The 20,494-nt window shown below is 50.1% G+C and overlaps 1 protein-coding gene across 2 annotated transcripts in view; it reads right to left on the reverse strand.

Annotated features, from left to right (window-relative positions):
• Window positions 1–18,303: 18,303 nt before the first annotated feature.
• Window positions 18,304–20,494, reverse strand: part of LOC144782014 (ras-related protein ORAB-1-like) — a 141,995-nt gene continuing 139,804 nt past the window's right edge. For both annotated transcript variants that reach the window (XM_078661125.1, XM_078661124.1), the window contains exon 7: window positions 18,304–19,695. In XM_078661125.1, coding sequence (XP_078517251.1) covers window positions 19,480–19,695 — 216 coding nt within the window. In that variant the 3' untranslated portion in view covers window positions 18,304–19,479. The remainder of the gene's footprint in view (window positions 19,696–20,494) is intronic.

Consider the following 20,494-nt stretch of genomic DNA (forward strand, 5'->3'; position numbering starts at 1 on the left):
GCCCAGGACTGCCCGGCGCGCGGAAGGAAATGCAGCTCGTGTGGAAGGATGAATCACTTCGCAGCAGTCTGCAGGTCCTCCAAGCAGAAACCCGAGGCAGCCCACGCCATTAGAGAAAGCCCAGACAGTGAAGACATGGACGATGATTCCAACGACTATCCGGTCCACTACGTATTCGCCATCGACCAGCCACAGAGGAAAAAGAGGCGCCTCCCAAAGTGCCGCATAAGAATACACCAACAAGAAGTGATGGCCACCATCGACACGGGAGCCTCGATTGAACTCATGGCGGCAAACGTATACAACCAATTACGGGAAAAGCCGGCTTTGAAGACAGCGAAAATCCGAGTCTTCGCCTACGGACAAAAGACCCCGATTCCGCTAATCGGGTGCTTCCAAACGTAACTACAACACCAGGACAGGAAGGTCCCGTCAACTGTCTACGTAACCAAAGAGGGCAGCGGCATGCTCCTCAGTGGACAAGCGGCTGAAGATCTCCACCTGATTTCCTTCGCAATGGCAGTATTGGAAGAGGAGTTAGACAATATTCTCGAAGAATTTGAGGACACGTTCCGAGGAATTGGATGTTTGAAAGGAAAAGAGGTGTCTCTCCACATAGACCCATCCCTCCAACCGGTTGCCCTCAGACACCGAAGAATAGCATTCCACCTAAGGAAGGAGGTGGAAGAACAGCTTGAAGCCCTTGAGCGACAGGGCATCATTGAGAAAGTCAGTGGACCCACTCCGTGGGTATCGCCAATCGTGGTGGCGCGAAAACCCAAACAGCCGGGACAGGTCCGCATCTGTGTCGACATGCGCCTACCCAACGCGGCAGTCAAGAGGGAGCGACACTTAACGCCCACTATTGATGACATCCTAGGAGAGTTGAACGGAGCAAAGTGGTTCTCCAAAATGGATCTCCGATCAGGCTACCATCAGCTGCCCCTACACCCAGACTCCCGGTACATCACCACTTTCTCCACCCATGTGGGTCTCAGACGATACCGACGACTCAACTTCGGCATCTCCAGTGCAGCTGAAGTCTTCCAGAACACTATCAGGGAAGTGTTGAGCGGGCTCCCAGGGGTTTTAAACGTCAGTGATGATCTGCTGATATACGCAAACACCGTGGAAGAACACCACCAAAGACTGAGGGGCGTGTTGCAAAGAATCAAAGACTCAGGCCTGACACTGCACCGTGAGAAGGGCCAGTTCCTCCAGAACAAGATTAGCTTTTTTGGGTACACCTTCTCGGACCAAGGGATTGCCCCTGACCCAGATAAAGTCAAGGACGTGCAAGCTGCCCCGGCACCGACAAATATATCGGAGGTACGAAGCTTCCTGGGCATGGTAAATTTCTGCGGGAGATTCATCCCAGATCTATCCAACCTCACCAGACCCCTCCGGGAACTCACCAAGTCAACCACCCCCTGGCAGTGGGGAGAGGAACAAGATGTGGCATTCCGACACCAAGGCTGCGTTGTCGGCGGATAAGACTCTGTCATACTTCGACCCGGCGAAACCTACCAACATAGCCGTGGATGCCAGCCCTTACGGCCTGGGAGCCGTGCTGACACAGCGCCAGGGAGGAGAAGACTGGGCACCCATTGCCTATGCCAGCCGGTCACTGACCGAAACTGAACAGCGGTACTCCCAGATTGAGAGGGAGGCAATTGCAATCCATTGGGCCTGCAGGCACTTCCATGTGTACGTATACGGACACCCGTTTACCGTCTCCACGGATCACAAGCCTCTCATCCCCCTATTCAGAGGTCAGTCTCTAAGCCACCGCCCAGAATAGAGAAATGGATCCTACAACTCCAGGAGTACGATTATCAGCTGGAATTCAAGCCGGGGGCGACAAACCCCGCCGACTATCTCTCGAGGCACCCCCGAGCAGCGACTAGTGGAGAAGAGGAGGATGCAGAAGAGACAGAGGAACATGTAAAGGTGGTGCTAGAAAGATCAAGGCCCCTGCCAATGAGCATGGACATGATCGTTGAAGCAACCCGCAGCGATGAGGTCCTACAACTAGTGGTGAACGCTGTACAGGCCAACGACTGGAGAGCACTTCAAGCGTCACTAAACAGGAGGACACCACAAGCAAAGAGCGCCCTGGAAACACTCCTGAAAGTAAAGGAGAAACTGTCCGTTGACAGCCAAGGATGCCTATTGAGAGGACCACGGATCGTAATGCCAAAGAGTTTGACCCAACAAGCGATCGAGCTAGCTCACCGAGGGCACCAAGGGATGGTGAAAAAAAAAAGCAGACTCCGCGCGAAGGTGTGGTTTCCGGACATGGACACCAGAGTGGAACAAACTGTCAAAGAGTGCCACTGGTGCCAGGCGGCGGGACAACCCGAATGTCCACCCCCAGTCATCACCGAAGACAACCCGCGGAAGCCATGGGAACAGGTCAGTGTGGACTTCGGACACCTTCTAGATGGCCGCTACATGCTCGTCATCATTGACGACTTCACCAAATACCCAGAAGTGGAAATCGTGACAACCCTTACAGCAAAAGAAGTCATAGCGAAATTTGAGAAAGTCATCGCCACTCATGGCATCTTTGAGTGGGTCAAGACCGACAACGGGCCACCATTTCAGGGGCAAGAGTTCGCAGACTACCTCAAAGAGTGGGGAATCCACCACCGGAAAGTGACTCCCCGTTGGCCCCAAGCCAATGGGGAAGTTGAAAGATTTATGCGCACTTTAAACAAAGTCATCCGAATCGCCCATGCTGAAGAAGCCCCACTGGAAAAGGCCATCTACACGTTCCTGAGGGAGTACCGGCTCACACCACATCGTACTACCGAAGCCGCCTTAGGCCCGTCGGCAATGGGGAGGATAGTCAGAGACACAATCCCCAACCATCACACTTGGACTCCAAATAGCGCAAATCCCCGAAGAACTCTGCTCAACAGGAGGCGGTTGAACGACTATGCCAGCTTCCGACGCAGGGCCAAAGAACCATCTATCCGGGAAAGAGACCGAGTTTACGTGAAAGACAGATATCCTGGGAGCAAGTTCAGGCTCCCATTTGAACCGAGACCCTGGACAGTCACGCGCCGCACCGGCACCATGGTGACAGCTCAAAGAGGAAGGGAAACTGTTACGCGCAACATCTCCTTCTTCCAAAAAAGCGTCCATCCAACCAGGAGATAACCAATGCCAAGAGTCCACACATGAGCTGCCCACTCTGCCTGAAGAGAGCCACAGCCTACCAGGAGGTGGAGAGGGCACGCCAGGCGAGAACTCGACTGCGACCTCCTGTGCCGCTGAAACGCCGAGAATAAACAGCCCTCACGTCTCCGTGGGACCCCAGTCTACCAGCACACCACAGCCGGAGACCCCACGGAGAGCCCTATTCCGGGTGGAGGCCGCAGGCTATGGGCTGAGAAGGAACCCGGCCCGTCATCCCAACTGGCGGACTTTGCCGTGGGCTGAACACAGACTTCCTAACCACCAGACTGGTAACAGGCCGGATGGCCATCGTTTTATTTTATTAACACCAGTATTCCCAGTGGTTCATATGCATCGTTTTGGTTTTTGTTCAAATAAAGGTTGAAAGGAATGTAATGTCCTTAGACCGCGGGTTAGCGGTCCTGTTGTTCGCGCATGTAGGCGTGCGCATACGCGGGTGTGGTACGTCGCACCGCGTACGCTATAAATAAAGGAGGCATGGCCCAGGAGTTAGTCCGTGGACCACGCGGAACACTAAGCCTGGTGTCCCAGGTCTTTATGCAGCCGCGGCGCTCACCTCACTGCGCAGCGCGGCCTAGCGACCTGACATCCTCCTCTTCTCTCACCTCCTTGTAGCCGAGTTCCCATCCGCAGTCCCGGGCCATTGGAATATAAATTCCCTCCTCCCCTTACACCGGCAAAAGAGAAAGAGACCAGGAAGCAGGACTCCTTGGTGCCCCCGGGGTTCCCACACAAGCCCCCAAGGTCTTTTTCTTATAGTACTTCCCTACCAGGCTTGGCCGATCGGGCAGTCTCAAAAGCGCACAAAGTGGGGAAAACTACATTTTGCAGTGGAAAGAATTCCATGGAAAGAGTGTTCGGCTAAAGCACACAATGACAGAACCGCTTTACTCTGCTTCCGCTGATGTAAATTGCCGGTTCAGCTGCTCGTAACCTTACTTTACAAGGACCACCCGTGAAGGCAAGTTGCTGTCCATTTTCGATTTTTTAACATTAAATAATATGTGTCTGTATTGTCACTTCTTCTGGGTCGACAGAGAGCCAGTTATATGGCTAAACATATTCTAGGAGTGGGTGAGACACGTAATGTGTAAAGTGCTGATTGGCTGCAGAGTCCACTCTTAACAGTGATTCCGGGGAGGGGCGGCATGGTTGTTAAACTGCGGGGAGCGTTTCACTACTTGGGTTTAGCGTGTCTCCTCTTTGGCGGTGGTTTACTGATGCTTTGTTGAGTCTTTCACGCAGTTCTGTCACAGCTGAGCAAAGGCGTGTTGCCGTATGTTTTTTTATTTGAACAGAACACGCTTTTGCAGCTTCATGTATGGCCAAGGTTTTACATTGCTTATGTGTGACGTGTTCGTCATTTCAGTGTAATTGAGTGACATTTCTACGACTTTGAGTGACACTATCGCTACTTTGTCACCACTGACTAGAGTGCGACTTCAACTATGCAGCTTGGCGCAGGGCTCCTCAAAAGTACTGTGTACAGCGCAAAGAGACTAGACTGTGTGTGAACGTCAGGGCACTGGCAGGCAGCTTGTCATGACTGAACTTAAACCGCTTCTAATATAAACCATTATTACCGATCACATTTAGCAGACACTGTGCGAGATTATACACCCTAAAGTAATCAAAGGTTCTGGTCATAACAGTCCACCGGAGCGCAAGAGAGGAAGTCTACTGAAAGGACTGGAGGGCCCATTCAATGGCAGAGGCGACGCTGCATTGTTTGGCCAGCAGCCAATACAGCGTAACCATTTGGTGTCACCCCAGGTACTGGTGTCACCCGGTGCGGTCCGCACCCCCCGCAATCCCCTAGTGACGCCACTGCTGTGTCCCCAAATAAATTATACATGCGGCCGTGGCCGCAACGGGCCACCAGTGCCGCCCCCAAAATAGTGCTGCCTGGAGCGGACCACCCCCCCAGCTACGCGACCGTTGCCGTTTGAACACTGAAGTCATGAAAATTTATGTTTTCAGCGGTAGAGAATACTGCCTGGCATCTCAATCCTGCTTTCAGTTAACCTCTAACCAGACAGTGGACATTTAAGGGCATATGTATAAGAAAGTGGCAGAGTGCAAAATTGCAAACGCCGCGCTCCGTCACTTTAGAAAAGCAGGATGCACCATAGTGCAAGGGTGCCTGCATTGAGGGCATGATTGTTTATGTGCAGGAAGGTGTCCCTTCCTGCACATAAACAATCCGGAATGGCGATATGGAACTTGTATGTGTGCTGCACAATGCAGCACACATAGAAGTTACATATCGTTATTTTTTTAGTATTAAATCATTTTTATTGAAGGCATGACAAGCAATAAGCATACACAAAATATCAGTGACATTACCTGAGACTGCTTAAGCCAAAGTAAAATACACCAGCTAGAGGATGTCTGAGCCGCAACTGCGGACCGAAGTCAACACAATTCTAAGTGTGTACAGCCCCCACCTTAAAGAATCAGGTATAAAAGAAACAAAGGAAACAAAACAAGGGAAAAACCCTACCCCCGGACACCACCCTCCCCTTACCCCCTACCCTACCCCCCCCCCCAACCCACCCATTCCCCTGGTCCCTGTCCACCAAATGAAGCCACCTCCTTCTCGCCAGCTCTATTCTCCATCAGCCGCCTCCGAGAGATGCAACAGTCTCACGTATCGTGGGCAGGTAACCTCCCGAAACTCAGAAGACAGTAGGGACAGAAAGGGCTGCCACAATTCCGCATATTTTGCCCTCTCCCCAGTCGCTGTTAGAGAGAGTTTTTCCATGCCAAGCACCATCCACAGACGATGGAGCCATCCCTGCAATGTGGGAGCAAGCACAGACCTCCAATGTACTACAATGTTCTGTAACGCTGAGCCTAGCGCAATCGCAATTAGGCGACCTCTACGGGAACGCAGCGGATACATCAGGGGGTTCGTAAGTCCCAAAAGGACGTATCAGGGGAGACGGGGAATTTCTGTGTCAAAGTGTGCGTCCACTTCATCTAGAACCTGTTTCCAATAGCCCTGAACATGTGTACAGTCCCAGAGCAAATGCACCAGATTCCCCACCTGCCCACATCCTCGCCAACAAAGTGCCTCCCTTGTATGGTCCATTTCATGAAGATGTTCCGGAGTGTAGTACTAGTAGGTCACAATTTTTGTTAGAGTGTCTGTAAGTCCCATATGATAAGCGGAATGACACGCCCTATAATAAATACCCTCCCATTCTTTGCGAGTAAAAGTCCTGTCTAATTCCCTCTCCCACCGCGTCCTACTAGCACTGTAGACATGTGTATATTTATTCAATAGCATCTTATGAAGGTCCGAAATTAATTTCTTGTCAGTCTTACGCATAATTAGCCAATATTCATAGGGGGTAAGCTGTCTATCCGCTTCGGAGCGGACTTGCTCACTGAGAGCCCAGTGACGTGCCTGCAGGTAGTGAAGTCTTTCCCCTTCTGGCAACCCAAACTCCTGACGAAAGTGAGAGAAGGGAACCACCCATCCGCTGCATATAGGTGGTAAAGAAATCGACAGCCAGCTGGTCGTCAGCCAGCGAAGGCCACAGCGTCTAGCCCGGAGTAAAATCCAGATTTCCCACAATAGGGGTAAGGTGGTGAGTTCGTGACTAGTGTTCGTCCTGTCCCAAACCTCTAGGGGAACCCTGGTGATGTGCGAGGCGTACAAGTTGGGGGGCCTATGATGCATGTGAAGAAAGGGGACTTCCTGTAACGGTCTGCCAGTCACAGCCTGGTCTTGAAAAAGCCAGTGCTTTTCAGACTCCCACCTACTCCATTCCACCAGGTATCTGAGCTGAGCCGCCTGAAAATATGATAACAAATCTGAAAGGCCAATCCCATCATGTTCCGGTTGGAGCATTGCTAATCTGAGTTTAAGGCGCGGTTTCCTCCCATTCCAAACAAATTGGGCCAATTCAGATTGTGTTTGTTTTATCCACCCTTTAGGAGGTCGTAAGGGAATAGTGCGAAACAAATATAAGATTTGTGGAAGAACCGTCATTTTTATGGCCGCAAACCTGCCCAACCAGGATAAGGGATAGTGCCTCCACTGCCCCAACTCCCTCCTAATCTTGTGCCGTAACTGCGCCTAATTAATATCTACTGTTTCCCGCTAGGACGGTGCCAGCCTGATTCCTAAGTAGGGAGCCGCCTCAGTCGCCCAATGACTGGGAAACTCCTTGGCCAGAAGCTCCCGGGTGGGTTTTTCCAGGGACAGGTCGAGCGCTACAGATTTGCTCATGTTGACCTTGAACCCAGAAATCTTGCCAAATGAGTCCAAGTCCACGATACAAGCCGGCAAAGCGACCGCGGGTTGCGATAACGATAACGATATTAAAACGTTATCCGCATATAGGCTAATTGTATGTACAAAGCCCCCGAACTTCATCCCCGTGACCTCTGGGTTACATCGTAGTTTCTGCGCCAGTGGCTCCATATAATGAGCAAAAAGAAGGGGCGATAACGGACATCTCTGCCTCGTACCCCTCTCTATAGCAAACCGAGGGGAGGTGAATCCGTTAACCCGCACCGTCGCTGTCGGATATTTATAACAGTTCAAGACATGCGTACGGATCTTCGGCCCCATACCAGCCTTCTCAAGGACCCTCGCGAGATAGGGCCAGTGGACCCTATCAAACGCCTTCTCTACGTCAATAGCGAACATCATATATTCCCCGGATGTCCGCGAGGCCTTCTCAATGAGGTGGAGGGCCCTCTTTGTGTTGTCCGAGGTCTGGCGATCGGGAATAAAGCCAGCCTGGTCCGGGTCAATCAGACCTCCGATGTGAGTCCTGAGTCGCGCCGCTAAAATCCCCGTTTATAGTTTTAGATCAACACTGAGAAGTGAAATAGGTCTATATGCCTCGCATCGCGTCCGATCTTTCACCGGCTTTGGGATAACCGCAACAGAGGCCTCTAAAAGATCACTTGGAAGCGCACCCGCCTCCAAAAAGGAATTGAAGAGGGGCACCAATAGGGGAACAAGCTGCGCACAGAGCGTTTTATAAAACTCGCCGGAAATCCGTCGGGTCCCGGGGTTTTGGCCACTTTCAAGCGGGAAATAGCCGCAATAATCTCTTCCGGCCTGATAGCGCTTTCTAGAAGGTCTACCTGTTCACACGTAAGCGTCAGTAGGGGAATAGAGTCCAAAAAGGTCTCCTCCACTGCAGCGTCCGTAGGTTCACCTGCATAAAGGGCAGCATAGAAATCCCTAAACGCCTTGGCTATATCGTGATATTCCGTGACACGTCTCCCATCCCCCCTAATTATCTCTCGCACTACCTGCCGTTGTCTGGTCTCCCTCAACTTGTGCGCCTTAAGTTTTCCACACCTATCCCCACCCGTGTAGAAAGCATGGCACAAGCGCAAGGCTGCAAACTCCACCCTATCCTGTTCTAATGCCACTAATTGTTGCCTCACAGCCTTCAACTGCCGCCAAATCCTGAGGGCCCACGTTCGCTGGTGCATTTGCTCTAGCTCCCTAACTTGCTGCGTAAGGTCGTCCCGCTTGCGCTGCCTCTCAACATTATCCGCCGCCGAGATAGCTATGAATTCGCCTCTAAGTACCACCTTCATGGCCGCCCACTGTGTCGCCAATGTGGTGTCCGCATTGCTATTATGGGAGAGATAGTCTGAGAGGGCTCGCTGGATTCGGGAGACCACATCTTTTCGATGCAATAGTGTCTCTCTAAGATGCCAAGAGCGCTGCGCGCACCGAAGGGGGGGAAGAGTTAAGCTAACAATTACCGGAGCATGATCCGATAAGGAGGCAACCCCAATCTCCACTTTTGTAGTTATGGCTTGTGTAGGCGAAGTTGCAAGCAGGTAGTCTAGGCGAGTGTATGTGAAAAATATGAGTATTCCCGCTCCCCTGGGTGGAGACTACGCCAAAGATCCCTGAAGCCCAAGTCATGCGGCCTAGCTAGGCCCTCGCCTGAGGGTGCCCCTGCTTGTGGTACGCTGGCAAGATCTGTCTAAAACATTATCGAAAACCAGGTTAAGGTCTCCCCCTAGCAACATGTGGCGATCCGATGAAGAAGTGGCTTCAGTAAGCACCGCATGAAGGAATCTCTCCTGCCCCTCATTCGGGGTGTACACCAAGCCAATAGAGAAAAAGGTGGAGCCTAATGAAAATCTGTAGAAAAGAAATCGCCCCTTAATCTCAGCTAATTTATCCAGGCCCTGGCCCATAAATCTCTGAGACACAAGCCGTCTTAGTGGAACTACAGGAAAAAACTTGAAGGGGAAACTTCTTAGACCTAAGACGGTGGCAGTCACGCTGTAAAAGATGTGTCTCCTGCAGGAGGCAGATGTCCGCATGCGTTTGTTCAAAGCAGAGTAGCACGGCCTTATGCTTGATTGGATTGTTTAGACCTCTCACATTATGTGTGAGTATTTTCACTTCCGCTACTGGCATCTTGACACTAATGGATGAAGCATCGATAGAAGCATACTAAGCAGTGGAGAACCTCGCCCTCCCTCCTGTCCCAGGACCCCTTCTGTTGCGGACTCGACTAGCCAAAACCTGCCCAGACTCCTGGTGGACTAAGGACCGTTACAACCCACCCTTCTCTCCCAATCCCACCAGACCCCAGAAAATAAAAGGAAAAAAACCACAAGTCCAAACTGTATGTCCATCATCCGAAGATGCGTGTTAACGTAGGAATACGGGTAACTTGAAAACTCCCAACATCCCCCCTCCCACCGCCGTCCAAAGCCAGAAAAAGAAAGATGTGCACATTATAAGCAATAAAAACTTAAATGTCAGCCACGTTGAGGGGAGGCTAACTCCGTTGCTGCTGTTTCCACCGCTGCCCTCTTGCCTTCCTCAATCACTGCCGCCGGGGGCCGTCTCGCCCGTCGCCTCCGTCTCTGCTGGCGCCACTGCAGTCTGGAATCATCCCCTTCTTTCGCACGGTCGGGCTCTTCCTTGTCCTCAGTCGGCACTTCAATGCCCAGGAGCCTGCAAGCTTCCGTCAGGGACCTCAGCTGGTACACCTTATTGTCCCATTTAAATACCAGTCGAAACGGGTAACCCCAGCTATTAGGAATATTGCGCTGCTGCAGTAATGTTGTGAATGGCTTAAAGGTCCTGCGCTTCTGCAGCGTAAGGGCAGACAAGTCTTGAAAGAAGGCCGGTGAGTGACCTCTAAAGGTAAGGGCATTCAACTGGTGTGCCTTTTGGAGAATCTCCTCTTTCGTGCGAAAGTCTTGCACGCAAACTAAGATATCTGGGAGTGGGGCGGGCGCCGCGCGCAGGGGGCCCACCCGGTGCGCCCTGTCAATGCGAAGTTCCGCGTCAGAGGGACGTGCCAGGATATAGTTGAACAGTTCTTGGGCAAACTGGATGAGTTCTTTAGTGTCCTCGGACATTTTCACACCTCTAATCCTAATGTTATGACGACGGGAGCGATTTTCCAAGTCCTCCAGGTGCGTTTGCAGGTCCACTTGCTGATCGTGAATACAAAGTATTTCCTGCTCTAATGTCTTCACTTCCGCATCCCGGCCCTCACACTTGCCTTCCAGATCCGCCACCCGCTCCCCGATGGCGTCCGTATCTCGTCGGACCTCCTTGAGCTCCCTCTTCAAGGTGTGGATATCATCCCGTACTGTATTAAATAGGGATTCAAGAAAGGATTTAGTGATAGGCTCTGAACCATTCGATGGACCCTGGGTGGGTGGATTGGCGGCCATCGCCGCAGTATCCACTTGTTTCCCCACCGGAGCCTGAGCCAACAGGTCCTTGATGGTTTTATCCCTCTGACCCCTGGCCGAGAACATTGCCAGCGTCCGACCCTTCCAGGAATCCACGTGGGGCGCGGTGCCCCCTTCAACGCCGTACAGGACAAAGCTTCCGGACACAACCAGTCCAATCTCTCCATCCCAGAACAGATAAGACAGGAGGCCGTCGCAACAAACCAGGCGCTACTTTCCAACCCTCAAGACAAAATGCTGGAAACGGACCGGCCGATCTCCGACCAGGCTCAGGAAAGTGCCCACCAGCTCACCGATCTCGCCTACCGCCTCTGGCGTCGTGGTAACTTGAGGGCCCTCTGTCGCAACTCCTGTCTCCCACAGGGTCCACGCGGCTCCTCTGCCTGCGTTTCTTCTGCGCCCTCCGCCTGCGGTAAGGGGGGGGGGAAAGGGGAGTCCCGGGAAGCCGCCTCAACATAGGACGACTGACCCAGGAAGCCCACTCCAATGTATGCTCCCCACAGCGACAACGTTCGCTCCTATGCGGGACCCCTGGCAAGTTCACAGCCTTTTGGCTCGACCGAGGCCCAGCAATAGGCCCAACAACAAACGGGGGGAGTCAGCGCCACTCTCTCGGTCCCCTGTAAGCCCCACAGGCTAGGGTCCCAGGCGTGGTGTGGCTAACCGTCGCTCGCCCCCACAGGAGCTCTCCGCGCTGCCCTGGCTCTCCGCAGGCCACTAGCAGTCTCTCGCAGGCCGCCAAACAGGTCAGCCTGCCGTCTCTCACTACCGCCTCCCAGGCCACTCTCCAGGCCCCCACCACCGCCGCCGGTAGTATCGGGCAGCCGCTCCGCTAAACCCCCCCCCCCCCACGCCTCCGGGACCAACACAGGGGCAGGGGGCGGGTCGCATCCGCTCTCCTCGCTGCAGTAGCCTCTCCTCGCTGCAGTAGCCTCTCCTCGCTGCAGCAGCCTCTCCGCGCCTCAGCAGCCTCTCCGCGCCTCAGCAGCCTCTCCGCGCCTCAGCAGCCTCTCCGCGCCTCAGCAGCCTCTCCGCGCCTCAGCAGCCTAGGCCTCGCGTGGGGCCAGCCCCCACCGTTACCAGCGGGAACCGCAGCAGCCCCTAGGGGGGATACCCCCCGGAGCCTCGCTCAGCACCCATGCGAGCCAGACCCACCGTCCATCCAGCACCGCTCACAGCCTCGGCCACTCTCAAAAGTCCGCCTCTCCCGGACCAGGCACTTCCAAGCTCCGCGCGGCCCGCCGCTGGCACCGCCACGCGTCCTCCTCCTCCCAGCCGCTGCGCCCGAGCAGGCCGCGTCAGTGATCACGGCAATCCGGCCTGCAATGCCGCCTTCCGCCCAGATCCAGAACTAGGGGCAGTAAGGGACCTCGACCGGCCAGTCAAAAGTGGCTAATGCGGGCTCGGTGAAGCGTTTAGCCCGTGCTGAAAAGGCCGGCAGCGGGAGCTCGGGAAAGCACAACCGCTCACGCCGCCATCTTGGCCACGTCCCCCTCGTTATTTTTTTAATGATTGTTTATGTGCAGGAAGGGACACTTTCCTGCACATAAACAATCACTCATTGCAATTTGATGTTTCTATGTGTGCTGCACAATGCAGCACTCATAGAAACAGCAAAAAACGAGGCAAAATAAAACATTTCTCCTCGTTTCGCCATGTTAAGACCAGGTTTTCCCTGGTCTTAATTTTGGCGCGGTCTCCTATTAATGCCACCCTTGTATATAAGGTGCAGCAGCAAAATCAATTGGTGTTGTGGCAGAACGCCCACCACAACAGCCATTGCACTCCCCTTTCATGCTAAGTGTAGCGTGAAAGGGGGCCTTATTTACAAGGTGGTGTTAGGCCATGTTAAGTGGCTTAAGGCTGCCTTGTGAATAAGGCCAAGGTTTATCGCCACAGGAACGTTACTAAAAGTGACGTTCCTGTGGCAATAGGTGCTAGTAAATATGCCCCTTAATGTTTTTAAAACATTGGAATACAAATGTAGAACGCCTCTTAAAAATGTTTTTAGTTCCTCAGCCAATTTTAAAATTCCCTAGTGTTTGTTTGGTCTGATAGCTTGGTTCTAGGAATACCAGGATGAATGGCAACTACTCCAGTACTTCTTTCGGAATGGGCTATAGGACGGTCTGTCATTCAATCAAGGAAGCTCTCCTTTGCTTATTGAACAACGTATTTAAGGATATCTTCTTTTTTGCACCTTTTGCATCACAACTAAATAATCTCAGAAAGATCCGACTGAACACATACCACTTTCCAAGCCACCCAAATCCTTCGTTTCAACAACTATTCTCTCCTGTTTTGACTGCTGCTCTCACTGTATTTTGAGCTCCCTGCCTGCTTCTTAGCCCTTCTGTAGTTAAAGTTCTGTTATCTATCTCCTCTTCAACTAACCTTACTGCCTCAATCACCTCCTCTCGTACTGCTTTGTGTTTTCTCGTTTCCCTCCTCTCTTCCACTTTTTTTGTATATCATTTTCAGTTGTCATGGTCTTACTCTCCTAACCATTATTGCTCGGTAAATAACTCCTAGATTTTAGTTATAATTGTTCTTGGTCAACCCTCACGCTCATGTTCTTGCTTTCTCTCGACTGGCCTCAAAATATTGGAGCTTTTCCGCTTGCTATACTACCCAAGTGTTATACTTCATTCATTTATTTTTTCTGAAGGTCTACCTTTCTTCTAACTCTTATTCCTAAAATGTTCAAATTGAATTTCCCGTACACTGGCAGTTTTTTTTTGTAAAGTCTTTATTTCATTGTTAGGTATTTGGCGAAAGTGTTCTATAAATTCAATGGATTTGATGAAGTTGAACATCGCTTCACTGATGGCACAAGGACTTTGTGATTATTGTAAAATGAGTCGGATACAGTAGTGTAAGTTCAGTGAAGAAAGTAAGTGTTGCCTGTGAGAAGTTAAGACTCTTTATTGGCATTTGAAGGTAGCTTCAGTAATGGAAGATTTGGGTATACTTCCTGTAATCACCTCAGTGGCATTAACCTAGCCCTCTAATGGGTAGGAACAGCTACGTTAATCACTCTTCAGAGTATAATAGCATTATAAAATCGCTAGGGGTGGGCAGAAGTCAGTACGTTGTGCTGCTTGTGCTGATTTTTAACACAAAAGCTTGTTCTGCGCTTAAAATCAGCATGACCTGCACCACGCAGCGCGCTAGAGTGCACGGCTTTCTGCCGCTGGAGCAGATTTTCTGATCAAGCTGCAGCTTTCTCAATGCAAACGGTCGCCACCTGCCGCGACCACCTGGTTGATAAATCTCACCAGGAGGCGTTCTAACACCCGAAACCCGCACTAGGTGATGCAAATTCTCACCCACCAACTTACCGTTGGCAAGTCGCACGCAAGAAACAACTCCCCCACGTAGTGGTTGGCGGAGTGTTGGAGGAATTGGACAAACCTCTGCACACTCTACCAGCGGAGCCAAATTATTCATACACCCTAAAAAATCACAGAGTTGCCCTTTCCTAGGAAAAAATAATTGAAGCAGTAAAATCCGAAGGGAGTGCTTAAGGTTGTGGGGATTTGGGCCAGGATTTAGAAACTACCATGAGTTGCAAAAAGATAGCAGCAAAGATGCGAGATATAATAATAATAATAATAATAATAATAATAGCAACATTTATAAAAGCGCGAACAGCTATCTCAGATAGAGGTGTCTCGTTGCTAAAAAGAATCACAGGTACGCCCGTTAGACCTGCAAGAGAGGTGGCGAGCTAAGGATCTAAACTAAAGAGCCACGTCTTCAGGGCTTTCCTAAAGACGGGCTCCGATTTGATCTGCCTCAGAGAGTTGGGCAGCGCATTCCAGAGCTTTGAGGTCGTGGTCTCAAAGGATCTGCCTCTAATACGGGCCTTCTTGAACCTGGGGACGCTCAGCAGGTTCAGCGCGTTAGATCTCAGAGTCCTCTTTTGTTTGTAGCTACACAGACGTAGTTTCAAATAGTTAGGGCATTTTCCATTAAGAGACCGGAAAGCAAGGGTAAGTGCCTTGAATTCAATTCTCCTAGCCACGGCCAGCCAATGGAGTTTCTTAATATGTGGCGAGATGTGATGCCGAAAGGAAACTCTCCAAATCATTCTTGCTGCTGCATTTTGGACTAGTTGCAGTCTTTTAATTTGGTAGGCCGGCATCCCTACATATAGGCTGTTGGCATAATCCAGTCTTGACGTCACCGTGGTATGTATAATCACCCGACGACATTCCTCAGGCAGAAGTTGGATAACTTTACACAGGCTTTTTAGTTTCACAAAACAGGTCGCTGACACCTGCGTAATCTGGGCTGAAAGGGAGAGATCTCTCCCATCTAACCCCTACATTTTTTGCCGATGTTGCCAGGTTGGGTGGATGGCCCATTTCCTGTGGCCACCAAAGCTCCGCGGGTGGGGGGCAAATATTACTAAAGAATAATACCTCCGTTTTACTGGCATTAAACTTCCACTTATTATTGTTCATCCAGCGAGAAATGTCTGTCATGCAGCCCTTAAAGTTTACTAGGGCTGTGTCTTTTTGTTCTTTGAAGGAGAACACCAACTGGGTGTTGTCGGCGTAGGATATCGCTTTCACGCCCCAGTTGGCGATAAGGGTGAACAAGGGAGCCAAGAATATATTAAAGAGGAGTGGACTGAGCGCAAAGCCCTGGGGGACACCGCACCAGATCTCTTTACGTTTAGATTTAAGAGATGGAAGAGCGATTTGTTGTGACCGGTTAGACAGAAAAGAGCTTAACCAATTTAATGCCATCCCCCCTATGCCACTCTCTTTGAGTCTAGATAGTAGTATCGCATGGTCCACCGCATCGAAAGCGGCGGATAAATCCAGTAACACCAGCATTGCTGAGGTCCCTGCATCCACAGTAGATTTCAGGGATTCTGAAACTTCCAGGAGGGCAGTTTCAGTGCTGAAACCGGGTCTAAAACCAGATTGGGTATTGTGCAGAAGGCTGGAGTTCTCACGAACACGGACAACTGTCTTTGGATCCACTTCTCAAGCATTTTAGCAGGAGCTGGCAGAAGTGAGATGGGACGGGAGTTACTGAGGTCTTCAGGCGCCCCATTATGCTTTTTCTTAAGGGGTACCACTGTGGCGTGTTTCCACATCTCTGGGAAGATGCCTGTTGCTAAGGAAGAGTTCCTGAGGTGTACCAGGTTTTTGGCTATGAACTGGGCCACTATGCTCCATAATTTAAGGGGACAAGGGTCTTCCGGGGAGCCGGATTTGCAACGATTAATCAATGATATCCCATCTTGGAGCGCGATGGGGTTAAAGTCACATAGTTCTGTTTGTAGACCGTGGCCGTCAGTTTTAATCATTGCAACGTTGCCCACAAAGGTATTATAAATCGTGCAAATTTTGTTATCAAAGAAGTCGGAGATGTTGTCGCAGAGTGAGGGGGAGGTTGGGATTTCCATTTATTCTGCTTCGGGCTGCAGGAACCAATCAACTATCTTAAATAGTTCCTTGCTAGAGTTCTCTGCTGTCTTAATACAGTTAACTATGAACTCTCTTCTGGCGGATTTTATCATTTTTCTGAGCTTTTTAAGGGCTGTCTTATAGGTGGTTTTCGCGCTCTCATCATAGTTAATCCTCCACTTGCGTTCAAGATGTTTACATCTGCTCTTGGCCTCTCTAAGGGCATCAGAGAACCAGGGGGCTGAAGGTGTAGACCTCTGTGCTTTAGTAAATCGGGAAGGCGCCAGCGTATCTATGGCCGAAGAAATCTATGACTGGAGTGCCAAGGCATCTGTATTGGGGTCAGCAGTGCAGGGAGGAGTGATCTTCGGCAGTACTGGGCCTAAACTTTCAGCGGTAAGTTTTTTCCAGTTCCTTTTTCGCACCCAGCGATTCCCAGTCTGCTGTTTTTCATTCTGTAGGTTGACCAAAAGCTGGATCATATAGTGATCCGACCAGGTCAACTGGTAGGGTGCCTCCATGACCATCGAAGGAAGGTTGGTGAACACAAGGTCCAAGGTATGCCCTGCTTTATGAGTAGGTAGTTTTACTAGCTGCACCAGATTAATACCAGCGAGAACGGCTTCTAACTGAAGAGCCTGGGTGCAGTTGGGGTTGTCCCTGTGGAGGTTAAAATCTCCCATTACCATGTAGTTAGTATAGGATGGGGCTTTCTGTTCTATATAGTCACCCCGGTCTATGATGGCACTGGGTGAACAGTCAGGGAGTCTGTAGATTAGGAGTCCAGAGATAGCAGTGGCGGGGCCTATCTTCAGACAGAAATGTAAGCCTTCCATGATGTCTATTTTAGGTATTTTAGAGGTCTCTACTTCCCAGGCCTCAATAAATATAATCGCTACCCGTCCCCCTCTTTTTTTGCCCTCCCTATGTGCGTAACAGATTTTAAACACCAAGGGTATAGCCAAGGCAATGGCTGATAGGTTATCCTCCTTGAGCCAAGTCTCTGTTAGAAATAAAGCATCCCAGTTACCATCTTCCAGTAAAAACCATATGTCTGTCGAATGTTTGATCATCGATCTACAGCCAGCTTTAAAAGTGGAGGGATGAGTGCCGTCTGTAGTTGGACGAGATACACATCCGCTCTTGGCTGAGAGCTCAGACATGGTTTCAGAAACCCAGCTGCAGTGTGAGCAGGGAGAGACGTTTGTGCCTGCGCTGCAGTCAATGGAAGGCCCGCCAGGGCAAGTCTTCCTGTCAAGGAGTAGGAGTCTTTCTCTAGACCAGCAAATCCGCGCCTTAGTTATTGTGGTGTATCGGGCAGCATGTCTGGCCCTGGCCGCTTCCGGGACGCTTCCGGGTGCAGACGGGCTTGCCTTTAGCGCCACTTCGGCATGCCCGCTGTGCGCGTCTGCTGCGCGGCCGGCAGCACATGTCAGTTATATTCTTGTAGAGATGTCTCCTGCAGCCTGCCATCCTCAACAGCAAACCAATTCACTCCTCTAAACAATGAGCCCAAGCTTTTGTACTTTTGCTAGAATCTCTCGGATTAGCCATGTTTTAACAGAGTTGCCACCACTCATAGGATATTCGGGTTAGACATGGCTAAACTATTGAGCAATACATAATGTGTAGTTAACAGTGAAGTTTTCTTTTAGGAAAAAAAAATGTAAGAGCCTGTTCTGATCTCTTAGCCAAACTTTAGGAATGAACTGGCAATTTAGGATAAAATACGAAAGAAGGGAATTTCAAAGCAGCAATCTACCAGGGGCAACACTGTATGTTAAGCAGCTGATGGGCTACATGGTAGCTGAAGTTGCATCCAGCGATCTTGCACATGCCTGATCCAAACCAAAGAGACCTGATTTTCTCTTAAGACCTGTAATATGCCAGTCAACATGAAGGAAGCTACAAGAGTAAGGATGCAAGAGACACAAAATAACCACAGGGATAAAAGCAGTGGTTAAGTCAAATGTAAGTTTATTTGTATTTCATTCAAACGTCACAATCGTTATGGTAAGCCAACACTTTTCTGCACCCTATAAAACAAGTCAACAGAAAGAGAAGAGGGTCCAAGAAGTCACTTTGAACCAGGGTTTCCAGTACAGCGTCTTGTCAGATGGACGGTATCCAGTACAGTTAGTGACCCCGGCATTACACGCGTCCCAGAGGCTCTCATGGCAGGTAACAACATGCATGCACTCTGCAATAGTTGGAAGGACTTTGTTACCTCCTTGGGTACCAAATATGGCTAATTTTACTCCATGTCATTCGTAGGTCGTTTTTGGGAGTGGAGTGGAAGAGCTTCATTCTTCCTACATAAATCACTAGCACAGTCTTTCACCTTTGCGTAATATGATGAATACTAGGTATGTATTCGCAATCGAGTGCTTCATCCCCCTATGCTAGGATGGCACACGTCAGTGGGAAGGGCAGTTCATGAATATGCTACACATTTGGAATCATGCATGGGGGACAGGCATACTCGGTAAGGTGCAGGTTTGGATCCAAATGTTGGCTTGAGTGCTGCAGAGTTAAAATATCAAAGGAGCCCTAACCTCTGCCTTTGTGAACAAATTCAGGATTCCTTGCCAGACAATGTGTGTAACTGCTGCCTTCACTCTGTACACAAACAGAAAGAACTTCCTGGAACTGCTAACCATCATTCCAGGATAAAAGTGGGGAAACGGCCTGGAGCTAGTCCCGCAAGCGTCTATTCGACAATCCCAGTCCATGCTGCTTTCCAGAAGTGATGCAAAGGCACCATGGGTTAATTCCAAAGGAAATGAGGCGTTCTTGCACTAGAGGTGGTGGGCTTCCATACATAGATGGATCACACTGCACATAACCAGGCTTCCTGCTGTGTTCTGTTAGTTGTAATATAGGAAGACACTTCTCTGAACAAAGGCCTCAAGCAGGAAACTAAACGCAAAAAACGTTTTAAAACAAACTGCAGACATGTCCGTCACTGTGACAGGACGGGAGAAAATCCAATAAATAGATTGAGAGAAAAGAATAATTTAAAATAAATAAAAACTGGCTCCCTTTGAAGTCTTCTCGCTCCAGCCATCTTTTTACACCAGACATTGCTGGATGAAGGCCACCCTGTGTGGCCAGATATTTTGTGTTGCCAATTCGCTTAGCAGCAGCCACCCCCTCCTCCAGCACCGGCCCCACCTTGCTTGAGTGGGGCACTCTGGATCCGGATGTTGGATTTCTGGGAATCGTTCTGAGTGGAGCCAGAGCCCACGCGGTTCTTAATTTCTGCTGCCATTGTGACGAAGGCCTGCTCTACGTTGTTGGCGTTCTTGGCGCTGGTCTCCAGGAAGGGTATGTGTAGGGAATCCGCATATTCCTGCCGGTAAAAGAGAGAAAGTGTGTTAGAGAAAGACTAGAGTTGGCGGTGCTCAAGCTGGCGAGGAACCAATGGTTGTTTGTATTCAATGTACAGACCTGTCAATAGCAGACATCTAGTTAACAGCATAGTTGGTACCATCAACTCATTCCTTACTGGCAAACGACACACACTTCACATGAACCACTGAGAATGCCTTTTCTACGTTTTTCCTAAATGTATTTGTGTGTATTAGATTTAATTGAATCAAACCACATTGAAACATTTTGAAACAACGGTCTCCGCTTTCCTGAAATATATATGTCCCAGCCTGAACTTCATAAAAATTATGACGGGAGTGAAGGATTGGTGGGTTGAATAGGTGACATCATTGCTTAAGAGACTAGTACATTTCCATAGGAACTTTGTGAAGCTTATTGTTTTGGAGTAGAACGAGTTTGGATTAATAGGGCTGTGTTGATCAGAAACACATTTAGAAAATACCTTTTGCTCTAGCAGGATTTAATGGGTTGTTAATCTGATTTATGCAAATATATAGTGGCGCCCAAACTGAGGGCGGTGACAGAAACACAGTAACAAACCTCGTGGTTACTTCCTACTAAACCTGAAAATTGCGTGTTTGTTGCATGTGTGGTTGTACATACACATGCTCTGCATACTCCTGCCACCTGGTGCTGGGCATATATGGTCTTCAAAGACCTGTCGAGTCACAAGACTCCTTGTGACTCCAACATTAGCCCACAATGCAACAGGACAAAGACTTCACCTCAGGTTTTTTTTCCCCGCTTATCAGTTTCGG

Source organism: Lissotriton helveticus, chromosome 9, assembly GCF_964261635.1.
Source record: "Lissotriton helveticus chromosome 9, aLisHel1.1, whole genome shotgun sequence".
Taxonomy (NCBI): Eukaryota; Metazoa; Chordata; class Amphibia; order Caudata; family Salamandridae; genus Lissotriton; species Lissotriton helveticus.